The sequence below is a fragment of the Vombatus ursinus genome, unplaced genomic scaffold, assembly GCF_900497805.2.
Source record: "Vombatus ursinus unplaced genomic scaffold, bare-nosed wombat genome assembly UNPS02014785.1, whole genome shotgun sequence".
Classification (NCBI taxonomy): Eukaryota; Metazoa; Chordata; class Mammalia; order Diprotodontia; family Vombatidae; genus Vombatus; species Vombatus ursinus.
Window position 1 is genome coordinate 14305641 of NW_020954563.1, and position 12105 is coordinate 14317745.

General features: G+C 55.7%; 2 protein-coding genes across 2 annotated transcripts in view; one reads left to right on the plus strand and one right to left on the minus strand.

Moving 5' to 3' along the window:
- Nucleotides 1-556: 556 nt before the first annotated feature.
- PRR7 (proline rich 7, synaptic) lies at nt 557-2090 on the plus strand. Its single transcript, XM_027867221.1, has 2 exons — nt 557-1145; nt 1451-2090. Exons 1-2 carry the CDS (start codon nt 701-703, stop codon nt 1840-1842), a joined length of 837 nt encoding a protein of 278 aa, XP_027723022.1. The 5' UTR covers nt 557-700; the 3' UTR covers nt 1843-2090.
- Nucleotides 2091-3768: 1678 nt separating this feature from the next.
- Nucleotides 3769-12105, minus strand: part of DBN1 (drebrin 1) — a 22787-nt gene continuing 14450 nt past the window's right edge. Inside the window, exons 9-14 of the mRNA XM_027867144.1 lie at nt 11553-11612; nt 11227-11344; nt 8672-8818; nt 6400-7028; nt 5538-5640; nt 3769-4875 (exon numbers count right to left, since the gene is read on the minus strand). Of these exons, the coding sequence (XP_027722945.1) occupies nt 4805-4875; nt 5538-5640; nt 6400-7028; nt 8672-8818; nt 11227-11344; nt 11553-11612 (1128 nt within the window). The 3' untranslated portion in view covers nt 3769-4804. The remainder of the gene's footprint in view (nt 4876-5537; nt 5641-6399; nt 7029-8671; nt 8819-11226; nt 11345-11552; nt 11613-12105) is intronic.

Below are 12105 nucleotides of genomic sequence, written 5' to 3' on the forward strand. Positions count from 1 at the left end.
GATAGTAGAGGGAGGGACCAGATCAGAGTGTCTGCTCTGAAAGGTGGGGTGAGTGGGAACAGTTACCCTCTGAGCTTGGCCGGCAAGGAGGGGAGAGATAGAAAAGGAAAAGAAGAAGAGGAAAAGAGAGAGAGGAGGTAAAGAGGAAGATATGGGGAATGGGGGGTCAGGCAAGGAACACAGGGAGGGGGAGGCAGAGAAGGAAGGAGAAAAGGAGGAGGGAGAAGGCAACGACGAGAGAGAAAGAAGGTGAAGGGAGAGGAAGGAAGCAGGCACGTAAAGACCAGGCAGGCCCAGTCCGGAGCTGACCATCCTCCCTACCCTTTTCTCTGCCCCTCACAGATCCAGCCCGCCCGTGGCTGAGTAGGTGCCCAAGCCGCGGGGCCTGCGGGAGCGATGGGAATGAGTCGGGGCAGGCTCTGGGCGACCAGCCGCTGCCTCCCGCGCCCGCCCGCCCCCGCCGGACGTGGGCAGCCCCCGGCCTCGGTCAGCGCTCCACGGACAGCGAGGCCCACGGCTCAGCTCTTAGCGGCCAACCCCTAAGGGGTCGCCTGCTCCGGCCTCCGGCCCCCGCCCCAGGCCAGCGATGTTCGCAGGGGAGTGAGAGGACTGCTGAGTGACTCCATGGCTCGGGCCCGGGGCGCCCACTGAGCCTGGGCCGCCCCTACCCCAGCCCAGCCCTTCATCCGCTGCCGCCAAGATGGTGATGTCCCAGGGCACCTACACCTTCCTCACCTGCTTCGCCGGCTTCTGGCTCATCTGGGGCCTCGTGGTCCTGCTCTGCTGCTTCTGTAGCTTCCTCCGCCGCCGACTCAAGCGGCGCCACGAGGAGCGGCTGCGGGAGCAGAACCTGCGCGCTCTGGAGCTCGAACCCCTGGAGCCACTTGAGCCCCTGGAGCTGGAGGGCAGCCTGGCCGGGAGCCCCCCCGGACTGGGACTGGGGCTGGCCCCAGGACTGGCCCCGCAGGCCCGAGTCCGCCTGGAGGCCCCCGGCCATACCCACGCCCTGCACCACTCCGCCCCACCACAGCACCAGCCCCACCCAGCCCATCATCACCCGCACCCGCCCCACTCGCATCCGCACTCTCATCCGCACCCGCCTCATGTCCTGGTGCCGCCCCGGCCCTGGAGCTACCCGCGCCAAGGTGGGCGCCCCAAGTGGGCTGCGGCCAGGAAGAGGGGACGGGACTACACAAACCTGGGAGGGTGTTGGGCTGGAGGCTTGACCGACCTGGGGGGGGCTATGAGGAGGGGGGCAGGGCAGCTTGGAAAGAGGGAACCTCGGTCAGCCTTGGGAGCTGGGGGTCGGATGAGGGGAGTGCTTGGGAGGCCTCGAGGGAGGTCGGGGGTTGCCTGAAAGGATGGGGAGCGGAGGGTGCGGTGGGGACCCGGGGAGGGAAACGTGTCCCCAGGGCCCTGAACCTGACTCCTGGCCATGGGCTTCTCGCAGCCGAATCGGACCTCTCCAAGCCCCCGTGCTACGAGGAGGCGGTGCTGATGGCCGAACCGCCGCCGCCCTACAGCGAGGTGCTCACTGACACGCGCGGCCTCTACCGCAAGATCGTGACACCCTTCCTGAGCCGCGACAGCTCCGAGAAGCAGGAGCAGCCGCCCAACTACAAGCCGCTCTTTCTGGACCGGGGCTACTCGTCGGCGCTGCACCTGCCCAGCGCCCCGCGGCCCGGCCCGCCCCGTCCCGCCCCCTACCTGCCGGCCGAACGCCCCCGCCGCGTCTTCCCCAGCTGGACCGACTCGGAGCTGAGCAACCGCGACCCACTGGAGAACGGAGCCTGGCGCCTGCCCGTCTCCATCCCCTTGTTCGGGAGGACTACAGCCGTATAGAGGGGGTGGCCCGAGCCCCTGCCCCCTGGCCCCACCCCAGGGGCTAAGCGCCCGGACCGGAGCCAGCGCTGCCCCATTCCCTGCCCTGCCCCGCGCCTTCCTCCCTTTCTCCCTCCCCGAGGGCAGGCCGTTCAGACTCCTTTCTTAGGCCTCGGGGGTTTTTAAAACGCTTCCCTGGGACTCGGGGCTATTTCTTACCCTGTTTGTTACATTTTGAGGATAATAAAGGTGTGTGATCGGCTTTGGTACAATGGGAGGGAGAGCCTGCTGCTTGCACCCAGGGGTGGGAATAAAGGGGAAAAGGGGCATCCCCTACCCCAGGCATCCTTCCCACTATGTTTGATCCCCTGGTCTGCAGCCTAATCTCTGCCAGCTCCACCTTCAGAGACCTCTCTGGAAGCTCAAGTGAGAGTAGAAAGACCTGTATCTGAAATCCCAAGACCTGAGTTCTGCCACTTAGCTACCTGTATGACCCAGGGAAAGTCTCTTCTCTGGGGCTCAGCTTCCTCTTAAGACTTGGGGGGGCAGGGGCAGAGCGGGTCTAGATCATAGAAATGAGAGCTAGAAAAAGACCCTAGGATTAATCTAATGTTTTAAACCTTGTTTTACATCCGCAAAATATCGTCTTTCCCTCTTTAAGGGAACCGAGGCCCAGATTAGATTAAGTGGCTGCCCAAGGTCACATAGCTAGCTAGTAAGTGGAGGAACCAGGATTTGAACTCCTCACTCTGTGATTCAAATTATAGGGCTCTTTGCAACATACCACACTGGTTTGTTGCCTCTGAGCACCAAGGAATAAAATTCGGAAACCTGGAGTGTGGACCCATGCCTAGTAAAACATGCTTTCCCTGGAGGCACAGATATTTGGACAGAATTCTCCTTCAGATGCTTTCTGAAGTCTTCTATCTCTAAATCCTATGAGCAGATCATCACCACTACCTTGGATATGCCAAACTTAAAGAATGGCAGAGGTCAAGTTAAGTGCAGCCTTATTTTAGAAACAGGGAGGTCACTTCCCCACAGTCACACGGCCAATAACTGACATGGTGTAGTGGAAAGACTGATAAAGTCAGATGAGTTAAGGCCAAACTCTTGCCTTTTGCTACCTGTGACCTGGGACAAGTTATCCTCTTTGTGCCTTAGTTTCCTCCTATGTAAAATGTTAGACTACATGATGTCATTCTCTAAACCCTATAATTCTCTGCATCATGATACTGCTATTCCAGCGTCCAATGGTGATCAATAGTCATCCAAGGGTCTAGAGAGCGGCTGCTGAGTCTGCTCCAGCACAGTTCCTTCCAATCTCTGCAGGACAGGGGTAGACCTGGCTTGAGAACTGTCCCTTCCCAAGTCAGGGTCACAGGACAGAGAGGACAGTTCAGTGTCCAATCACCTTACACTACATTTGATCCACACACTTTGGGCCAGTGACCCCTTCCTTTTTCTCTTCCCAGCTCAGGCAAAGGGCCCTTTGAGATTCCTCTGGAAAACTGTCATGGTAGAAAGAATACAGGGATGGGGGGAGGGGTTTGAATTCAAATTCCACTTCTGCTACTTACAACCTTTGTGACCTTGGGTAAGTCATTTGACACCTCTAAGTTTCTTCCATTGGTAAAATGAAGAATTTAGACTCCATAGCTTCTGAGGCTCCTTCCCACTTCTAAATACATGATCTTGTGTTACAAGAGCTAGTGCAAAGGAGTGGGGGCTTTAGTTCCTCCTAGTGGTGTGAATCACCTTGTCTCCAGGCTTTCCTTTTGCTCCTGGTTTTGTCCCTACCTGGTAGAGGCGGCCCCACCCTGCTTCCTCAACTAGTTATACCTGCTGGGAGATGAAGACAGAGTCCAGGGAAATGGGGGAGTGGGAGGATGGGGAAGATACGCTGGGATTGCCCTCCCAGCCCCTAGGAAGTCCAGAGCCAGGGCCTGGATCTGGATTTCTTTATTAACAGACATGAGCACACGCCATTACAGAAGTTTGTGCTTTCCAAAAACAGTTACTAAACGTGAAAAAGGATACCAAGCGACAAGAGGAGGGCAGTTTGGGAGAGGGGGCTGGTTCCTGGGGGAGGGAGGGAGTACCCCAACAGCCCTACCACCTAGGCCCCTCCCATGGCCCAGTTGAGCCAAGGGGACCATGTGAGCCATATAGAGGCCTCCAGCCCGGGACCTGCCCAGTAGGAGGGCAACATTAGAGAAGGCTGAAAGGCCAGGGCCAGGGGAGGATGGCAGATGGTAAAAATTCCCCCTCCCATTCACTCAGGAGCCATTACAGGGATAGGAGAAGTCTCCTTACTGTCACCCTAACCCATGTTGGCCTGAGGACTCCACCTTGGCCTGACCCCAGCTGGGTTACTCCTGGGGGGAGGGGGAGGGAGGGGTCCCATGGAACCAGAGCCCACAGAGCCATTTATTGCCATGTTTTTAAATTCGTGCAAATTATCCAAGCCCTGGACAGAGAATGCAGTGAGTGATATTTTTTCAAGAAACAAAACAAAACAAAACAAAAATTAGGAAAAGGTTGTGTATAAGGAGAACCATTCTCCCTGGAGTCTGAAAGCAACCCCAGGGACGGCTGGCCAGGCCTGGGGTCTGGGCCTCTGATACAGGCCAAGAGAGCTGAAGGGGGGTACAGAGATCTACCTCCTCAACCCCAAGGGATATGGAGGGGGAGGGTATGGAACAGCATCTCACTACCAACAGAGAGGAAAACCAGTCAACTGTACACTTTTCCTATCAACTTTTAAAAAAAAGGGAGAAAAGCTATAAAAGTCTGGGCCCCCCCATGGCAGGACAGGGGAATGGGGAGGTGGCCCCGTTCCGGGACAGGGGCCGGGAGTCCAGAGTCACCACCAACCAGGTGGAAATGCTGCGGGCGAAGGCGCGACGGGCCAGCTGGCATGGAGCCCAGAGAGTGGGCGGCCTTCACATGGTGTCTGCCTGGGGAGACCTAACCGGAAGGGCTAGACACTGCCTCCAAAGGCCTCCTCTTCCTCAGGCACAGGGTCCGCATCCCAACAGGTAATGTCGATCTCTGGTGGGAGAGTGAAGACAGAATCAGGAGTCAAGCTGAAGAGCTAGCTGGTCCCTCTCCTTGCCCCCTATCTCTCCACCCTGGCTGTGACCTTCATCGGATCATAGAGATTGAGTCCAAATCCCTCACTTTACAGAGGAAGAAAGTGAGGTCTAGAAAAAGAACATTCTGGACTTATTCAAGGTCACACAGGTAATAATAAATGGCATAGTTGAAATTCAAACTCAGGTCCTTTGGGTTCAAATCCAGCTGTCTTGCTAATGTCAATTCTGATATTCTAAACAATGATACTCCCTTCTTCCCCCAGCTCCATACATACTCTTCTTGACAAGGCACCCAACTATAGGAGTCTTCTCTCAGGACTTGGCTCAGTCCTTGCTAAGGCAGCAACAAGTGAGGTGGGGAAGAGAACCCATGGAGATCACCCACAAACTTATCCTTAGACCTGTTTTTAAACAAAGAACTGGGACATGCTCAGTACCTGAGCCTCGGTTTCCTCACATATAAAATGGGGGAGGGGGGGAGGAACACAAGTCTAAATCCTATGATCTCCATACAGGTAAACACCTCGAGCATGACAAAAGGCCTGGCCTCCAAAAGCCCAGGAACTGATCCATCAACAGGAATCCCTGCCCAGCCTTCCATCCCACCCAATCCCTTACCTGGGGGTTTGTTGTAGAATACAGGAGGTGGGGCTTTAGCAGATAGCTCTTCTGATTGGGCAAACTCCTCATCCTGTGATTGGCTGAAATATCCCTCACTGGCCTGCATTGAGAAAACTCAAGGTCATCAGGCTCAGCTGGCCAGCAGTTTCACCTTTTCCCAAGGTGTGTTATGTAGGCTGAGGGGGAGGAGGGGGGCAGGAAGGAACATGTGGAGGGAAGAACCTATTAGGCACTGAGCTTATTACCCCAGCAACCAGAGACAGGTAATCTCTTTGATGCCATCCCTGGTTGCCAGGGAAATGCAGATGCCTTGCTTTGGGTCCTAAGCAAAAGGACAAAGACTGAGGCAGGCTGTATGGGAGCCCCGAACCACCCCCATTTCTGGTCATAGAGTTTGGGCTTCCTCAAAATTAATCCAGGCAATTAGATCCTCAGCATGGGAGGGGTCAATGAAGGGTGCTGATGCAGCCTACAGGAGAGGGAAGGGCAACTGATGGGGGGGGGGTGCTCGGGCCTCTAAGCAAGAGAAGAAGAGGAGGAAGAGTGATGAGGTGTTAATAAAGGATTAAGAGAAAAAAGAAGTGGTCAGAGGCATTGATCTTGGGGGGAGGGGAAGAAAAGGCTCTGTGAATAGAGTTCTGGAGTAGGAAGGAAAATCGAGGGCTGGTCTGGCCCTAGAAAGGGATGGTGACGAATATGGGGGGTAGCACCGGAAGATGAGGTGGGTCCAGTAGGGGAGGGACATTGGGAGGGAACTGATAGAGCCCAGAGCCTACTCCCACACGAAACCCCCCAACTGCTTGCACCCTTCCTCCTGCCTCTCCCCCAGGTCCCAGAAGGCCTCCCTCTGATCCCCCACCTGTGTCCCCTCCTTCTGGGTGGTTTCTCCATTGGTTAGCAAGTGGGCTTCCTGCTCTGGTTCCAGCTCCTCCAAGTCCATGGGCAGGGTCTCGGCCACCAGGACATCTTGTTCAGAGCCAGGGTGGGACCCCTCCATCCCGCCCACATCAGGGGCTTCACGGTCACCCTCCTCAGGGTCACAGAACGTAGCTGGAGGCTCAGGCAGCTCATCGAAGTTCAGGAGGTTGGCACTATTGTCAGCAGGCAGTATGGGGGGTTCTGGTGCCCCCTCCCCCAGTGGAGGAGGCTCTGGAGGGGCTACCAATTGGGACTCTTCCAGTATGGCTCCAGGCCCCTCCTGGGGTGGAGTTGGAGCCCTTAGATCAGCCTGCAGCTCCCATTCTGTGGGTTCGGGAGGGGAAACCCCATCACTCTGCCACAAGTCGATGAGGCTCCCCTGAGCTGGTGGTTCAGGGGGGCCAGCAGGCTCAGCCAGCTCTATCTCCTCAGAGCTCTCAGCAGAAGCAACTGGGGCTGCTGCATCTGCAGCCCCCACCTCCTCTTTGGTCTCCAGAAACACCAAGTCCTCCAGGGGCCCAGCTGTCTCTCCTGGAGGCTCCTTCTCCAACAAGGACTCTGCGATGGGCTCTATGAGGGTAAAGGTCAGAAAGGTCAAAGGTAAATGTCATTCTTCAGAGAGGAATGCTGGGGGAGGGGGAGGAAGGGGCCCTGGCCTCAGCAGCTCTCATCCAACCATCCAGCTCCATTCACAGGAGCCCCTAGGAACCAGATGTCATGTAATGTTAGTAGAAAGGGCACTGGACTGAGGAGTCAAAAGGTCTGGGTTTGAATCCTGATTTTGCCTTTGTGACCTTTTAAGCCAGTCTCTGGGCTGCTCAGCTTTCTCCTTTCTCCTTATATCCCTAGAGCTTAGCACAGTGCCTGGCACACAGTAAGCACCTAATAAATAAAGATTTGTTGGCTTGACTTGACTTGAAGGGGTCCCATCTCAGGAGACCAGATAACCCTAACAAGGAGATTGGTTGAGGGTGGGGAGGGGAAGTGATCTTCCCCCAGTGACCAGCAGAGGATGAAGGAGGCTGGCACTGGCTCCAGAGTCAGAGAACCAGGATTTAAATCCTGCTTCTGACATGACCAGTGTGTCCTTGAACAGGTTACTTACCCTCCCTGCCCTCAGTTTCCCCATGAACAACAAGGAAGTTAGACTAGGTGACCTCTGAGATACTTTCCACTTCTATCTACTTGTATCTACAATACAAAGGGACTTGGGGGGAAGGGAGCATTATAGTGCCCACCTCCTATGCCCTAGTAGCAGGAGAAAAGCAATTTTTCTCAAACTGAAGAGAACCGTGGCTCCTCAAAGATAAGAGGCAGAGAATAATAGTGAGAAGAACATTGGTCTAGGCTTTGAGATCCCCTAGGTGCTAATTCTGACTGTTTCTCCATTGGGGTTACATCTGACCTTGGACAAAGCGCTCTTTCTCTCTCTCTGTCTCCTCTCTCTTCTCTCTCTCTCCTCTCTTTTTTTCTCCCCTCTCTTTCTCCCCTCTCTGTGTGTCTCCTCCTTTGTAAAATGAGGTAACTGCACTAGAAGTGATTGCTTAGGTCCCTTCCAGTTGTCCCAGAGCTGATGTTCTAAGGTTCTTCTACAGCAGGGCTATTTACCCTTTGTGTCCTGGACCCCTCTGGCCATCTGGTGAAACCCATGGACCACTTCTCAGAATAATGTTTTTAAATGCATAAGATAAAATGTATAAGATTGCAAAAGAAACCAACCAGAGTAAAAATAAAGATGTAATTTGTTTTTCCCATCCAAGTGTACAGACTCCCTGAGATCTATCTATGGAGTTCTGTAAAGCCCAGGTCTACAGAGCTATGTTGGTTCTCCACCTGGGACATTGTTCTGAGAAGAGAAAGGATTCCTACTTTAGTCTCAGTGGGCTAGAATTTGTCTTCACCTCCAGTCTGCAGGACAGAACAGACCTACTGTTCCACAGGTATCAGGCGCCTCCTCCCTCTAAGATATTGGAGCAAGCATTTATGACTTGGGCCCAGTTAGCCTTTGAACGGCACCTTGTAGTTTTCAGAATGAAAGTGTGTGTGTGTGTGTGTGTGTATGTGTGTGTGTGTGTGTATGTGTGTGTGTGTGTATGTGTGTGTGTGTGTGTGTATGTGTGTGTGTGTGTGTGTGTATGTATGTATGTATGCCTGGGGGGGGGGTGCCACTGAACACCCTCTTACTCATCCCCAAACCACCCTGAGTCCCTTACCTCTGCTGAGAGGCTGTGGCTGTGAGGATGTCACTTCATCCAGGGCCCGATCAATCTGGTCTGCCACAGGCGTGGAGGCGGAGCTGGAGTCCGAGGGGCTCCGGGCAGCTGCCGCTGCAGCCCTCCTGTGGCTGTCCATCTGGCTGCCTGTGAAGAAAAACAAGGGAGGGTCGTCAGGGAGGGGTCCCAGTGGAGCCGGGTGCCAGGGGTAGGGCTGGGCTGAGCGGCTCTCCTGGGTGGTCGACTCCGTCTCATCTCCCCCTGGGCGGCAGGTGGGGGGGGCCTTCTCGCCTCCTGCCCCAGCTGGGGCCTCCTGACTCCTCCCTGGAGACGGGAAGAAACTGGGCTGGGGCAGGGAAGTCTGTCACTTCTCCAGTACCAGGGCGGCTGAGCGGATCCCTGGTGCTCCCAAACCTTTATTTTGAGCACCTAACCGGTGGTGCTTGGTGCTGTGTCAGCCCTGCAGGGCCGGTGGAAGCTATCCCTGCCCCTGGGGAGGGACGAGCAGTGGAGTCAGTTCTGGGGATAAGCACAGACAGTCACTGATTGGCCCTGGGGAAAATCGAGCGCAAGGGGGTGGGGGCCTAGGTGGGAGAGGGGGCGCTGGAATGAGGGGCCCTCCTCACCCCCCCACCATGGCCTGGGAGCTGCTACCTACATGGGAAGGAAGAAGAAAGATTTGGGGTGCGGTGACAGGGGATATAGGGGAAGGGAGTCCGAGGAGGGGAAGAGGAAGAGGAGGAAGAGGAAGACGGCCCACTGTCCGGTCCCTTTATGAAAGGACAGTACGGACGACCTGCTAAAAGACAAAGACAGACGAGACAGAAAGAGAGCAGAAGAGAAGAGTCAGTCTTCCCCTGAAGAGGCCCCTGCCCCCAAGCCTTCCAGGAACCATCAGATGAATTCCACGTTTGGTCCCGGGTGGGGCGGGGGGAGAGACTTGGGCCCAACAAACCCTTGCCTTGGGCAGAGAGCCCAGGTCATACTGACTGACACTAGAGCCACAGAGCGATCCCAACCTCCCGTCCCTGACCTCAGAAGAGTCAGGGGGTCTCAGATCCAGAGCTGGAAGGGACCTTAGCGGCCACTGAATCCAACTCCCTCATTTTACAGATGAGGAAATTGAAGCACAGAGAGGTTAGGTGGCTTGCTCAGCATCACAAGGCTGGGGCGGGCAGGGTAACTGGCATGCAACACAGCTTAGACTGGTGGAATTAGTCTCAGGCTGGGGACTTGCAGACCTGTACAACATCCTACCCCCAGGACACACAGGATTCCTCAGCCAGCAAAGGGTCAAGCATGATTGGGGAACCCCAGCCCCCCCAATGCCCATGAAGCCAGGCCACTGAGCGGAGCTTCCAGAGGTGACAACTCCAGACAGAAAGATAGAGGTTTGTGGTATAAGGATATTTCCCCCCATCACCCCCAAACACATGCCTTTATGCCCATGGCTAGGCAAACTGTAGGCAATATGGAAGATGCGTGAATGGGCCTGACCTTTCCCCTGCTCTTGCCCCTGGCATCAGAAGGCTGGGGTAAGCAGGGATAACTGCAGCACAGGTAGGAAGCAGAGCCCCCTTGGTGCCAGGGCACATGCCTTGGCAGTGGTCACACTGCTTCGAGGATTAGGGAATGACTGACAATGTGGCACAGCCTCAAAGCTCAAGGTGCAAGTCCCCGGACTAGTGTAGCCAGGCCCCCAGCGAGCCTAAGCCCACCTTGCGAGGAAAGCGGAAAGCCAGCAGTCCCACAGGGCAGCACCTCTAGAGAGACAGCCACAGCACACCACGGCCAGCTCATTCCCAAGTCCTGCCAGGCAGGCAACATTGAGCGTGGTGCCAGGGGGCAGCCGGGAGTCAAGGTAGGCACAAAGCCCAAGGCTGCCTGCTCCTGGCAGGCCCGCTTCAGACAATCAGGCTGCCAAAGGGTATAATCTAATGCCGCTAGCTAGGGCCTCCCCACCACCCTTGTTCTAGCTGCCCTGGAGGTCAGTGCCTCAGCACGGGCCGAGCCCAACGCTCCTCCATGATGAATCTCCGGGCAACACTAACAACTGGGCCAAGTTCTGAGGGTACGAGCCCTAGGAAAGACCCGAAACGAGTCTTCTCTCTACCTCCCTCCTCCCACATGCACCCCACTGTGTCCTTTTTCTTAGCTTAGGGATGGGCCTGGTCGGGGTTGGGACAGCCCTGAACGCCCCTTCTTGGCTGTTGTCTGAGGAAGAGTTCTCCTAGTCCTTTACCACGAGTCTGTTCCCTTTGAGCCCCCAGGAGGGAGAGCACCTGCATGACTCCTGTTTTGCTCCAGGTTAGGGGCTTCTGATGGATTGGCCGTATGTGTATCCCTCCTTCTCCCCCAGTGCCTCCTCCCCATGGAGGCAGCCCTGGGTACCCAGATGAAGGAATATTCCTCTACAGGACTCCCCCTTCCCAATCCCCTGGTGGCTGGGGGAATTAGCTTTGCAGGGGCCAGGGTGAGAGAAGCTTCTTCCCTCAACCCCAGGAGCTAAGCATAACCCTTGGTCAGAGGGCCCGGAATACCAAGTGTGAGGATACCTGGCCTGTGGTTGAAGGGGGTGGGCATTTCACAGCTGCTAGCTGAAGCCACTCGCTCTTGCTGCTTGAAGAATTCCCGGGGGTTGTCAGGTCGCTGGGCAATGATGGCGGCTGCCTCCTGGAGCCCCAACGAAGTCCAGTCAGGAGCAACATCCCATCCCAGCCCTTCCCCAAGGCCAAGGATCCACTGGCCTCTGGCCCCACCCCCATTGAGTGGACTCCACTCTCCAGGGACAAGGGGTGCCATAGAATTTAGAGCTCAGATGGACTCAGGGGAGCTTCCCTGACCCTCCTACTGCCACAACCTCAGAACAAGTTCGCCTCACCTCCACTTCTGATTCTGACTTCTTCATCTGCGCCTCTTCCTCCTCCTCACGATGGTCACCCTGGCAACCAAAGTACAAAGTCCTGGGGCCTCTAGTCTTCCCTGAGCCCCACCCTCAAACAGTCTAGCCAGGGCAGCCTCAGCCTATTCCAGTGCCCCCAAACCAGCCCTTCCACAGCTTCTCCCTTTATATCAGCGACCCCACTGTCCTTCCAGCCCCTAGGAGCTTAATGTTTCTGGAATATCTCTCGATGCCTCCCCCCATTCTCTGCCAGCCAAGTGTTGTTCCTATCCCTCCAAAGCATCCTGTCCACTCCATGCTGTCAGCAGCCTGGTTCAGACTCTTATCACTTCATGCCTGGTCTAACACAACAGCCTCTCAGACTGCAGTCTGTGCAGAGACAGGGGGCAAAGGGTTAGAGAGAGAGGGAGAACAATTTTCCTCAAGCACCACATCCATCAGGTCAGTCCCCTTCATGGCCCATTCAAGAGCTGGTAATCATTCCCTTCTCTCTCTCTCTCTCTCTCTCTCTCTCTCTCTCTCTCTCTCTCTC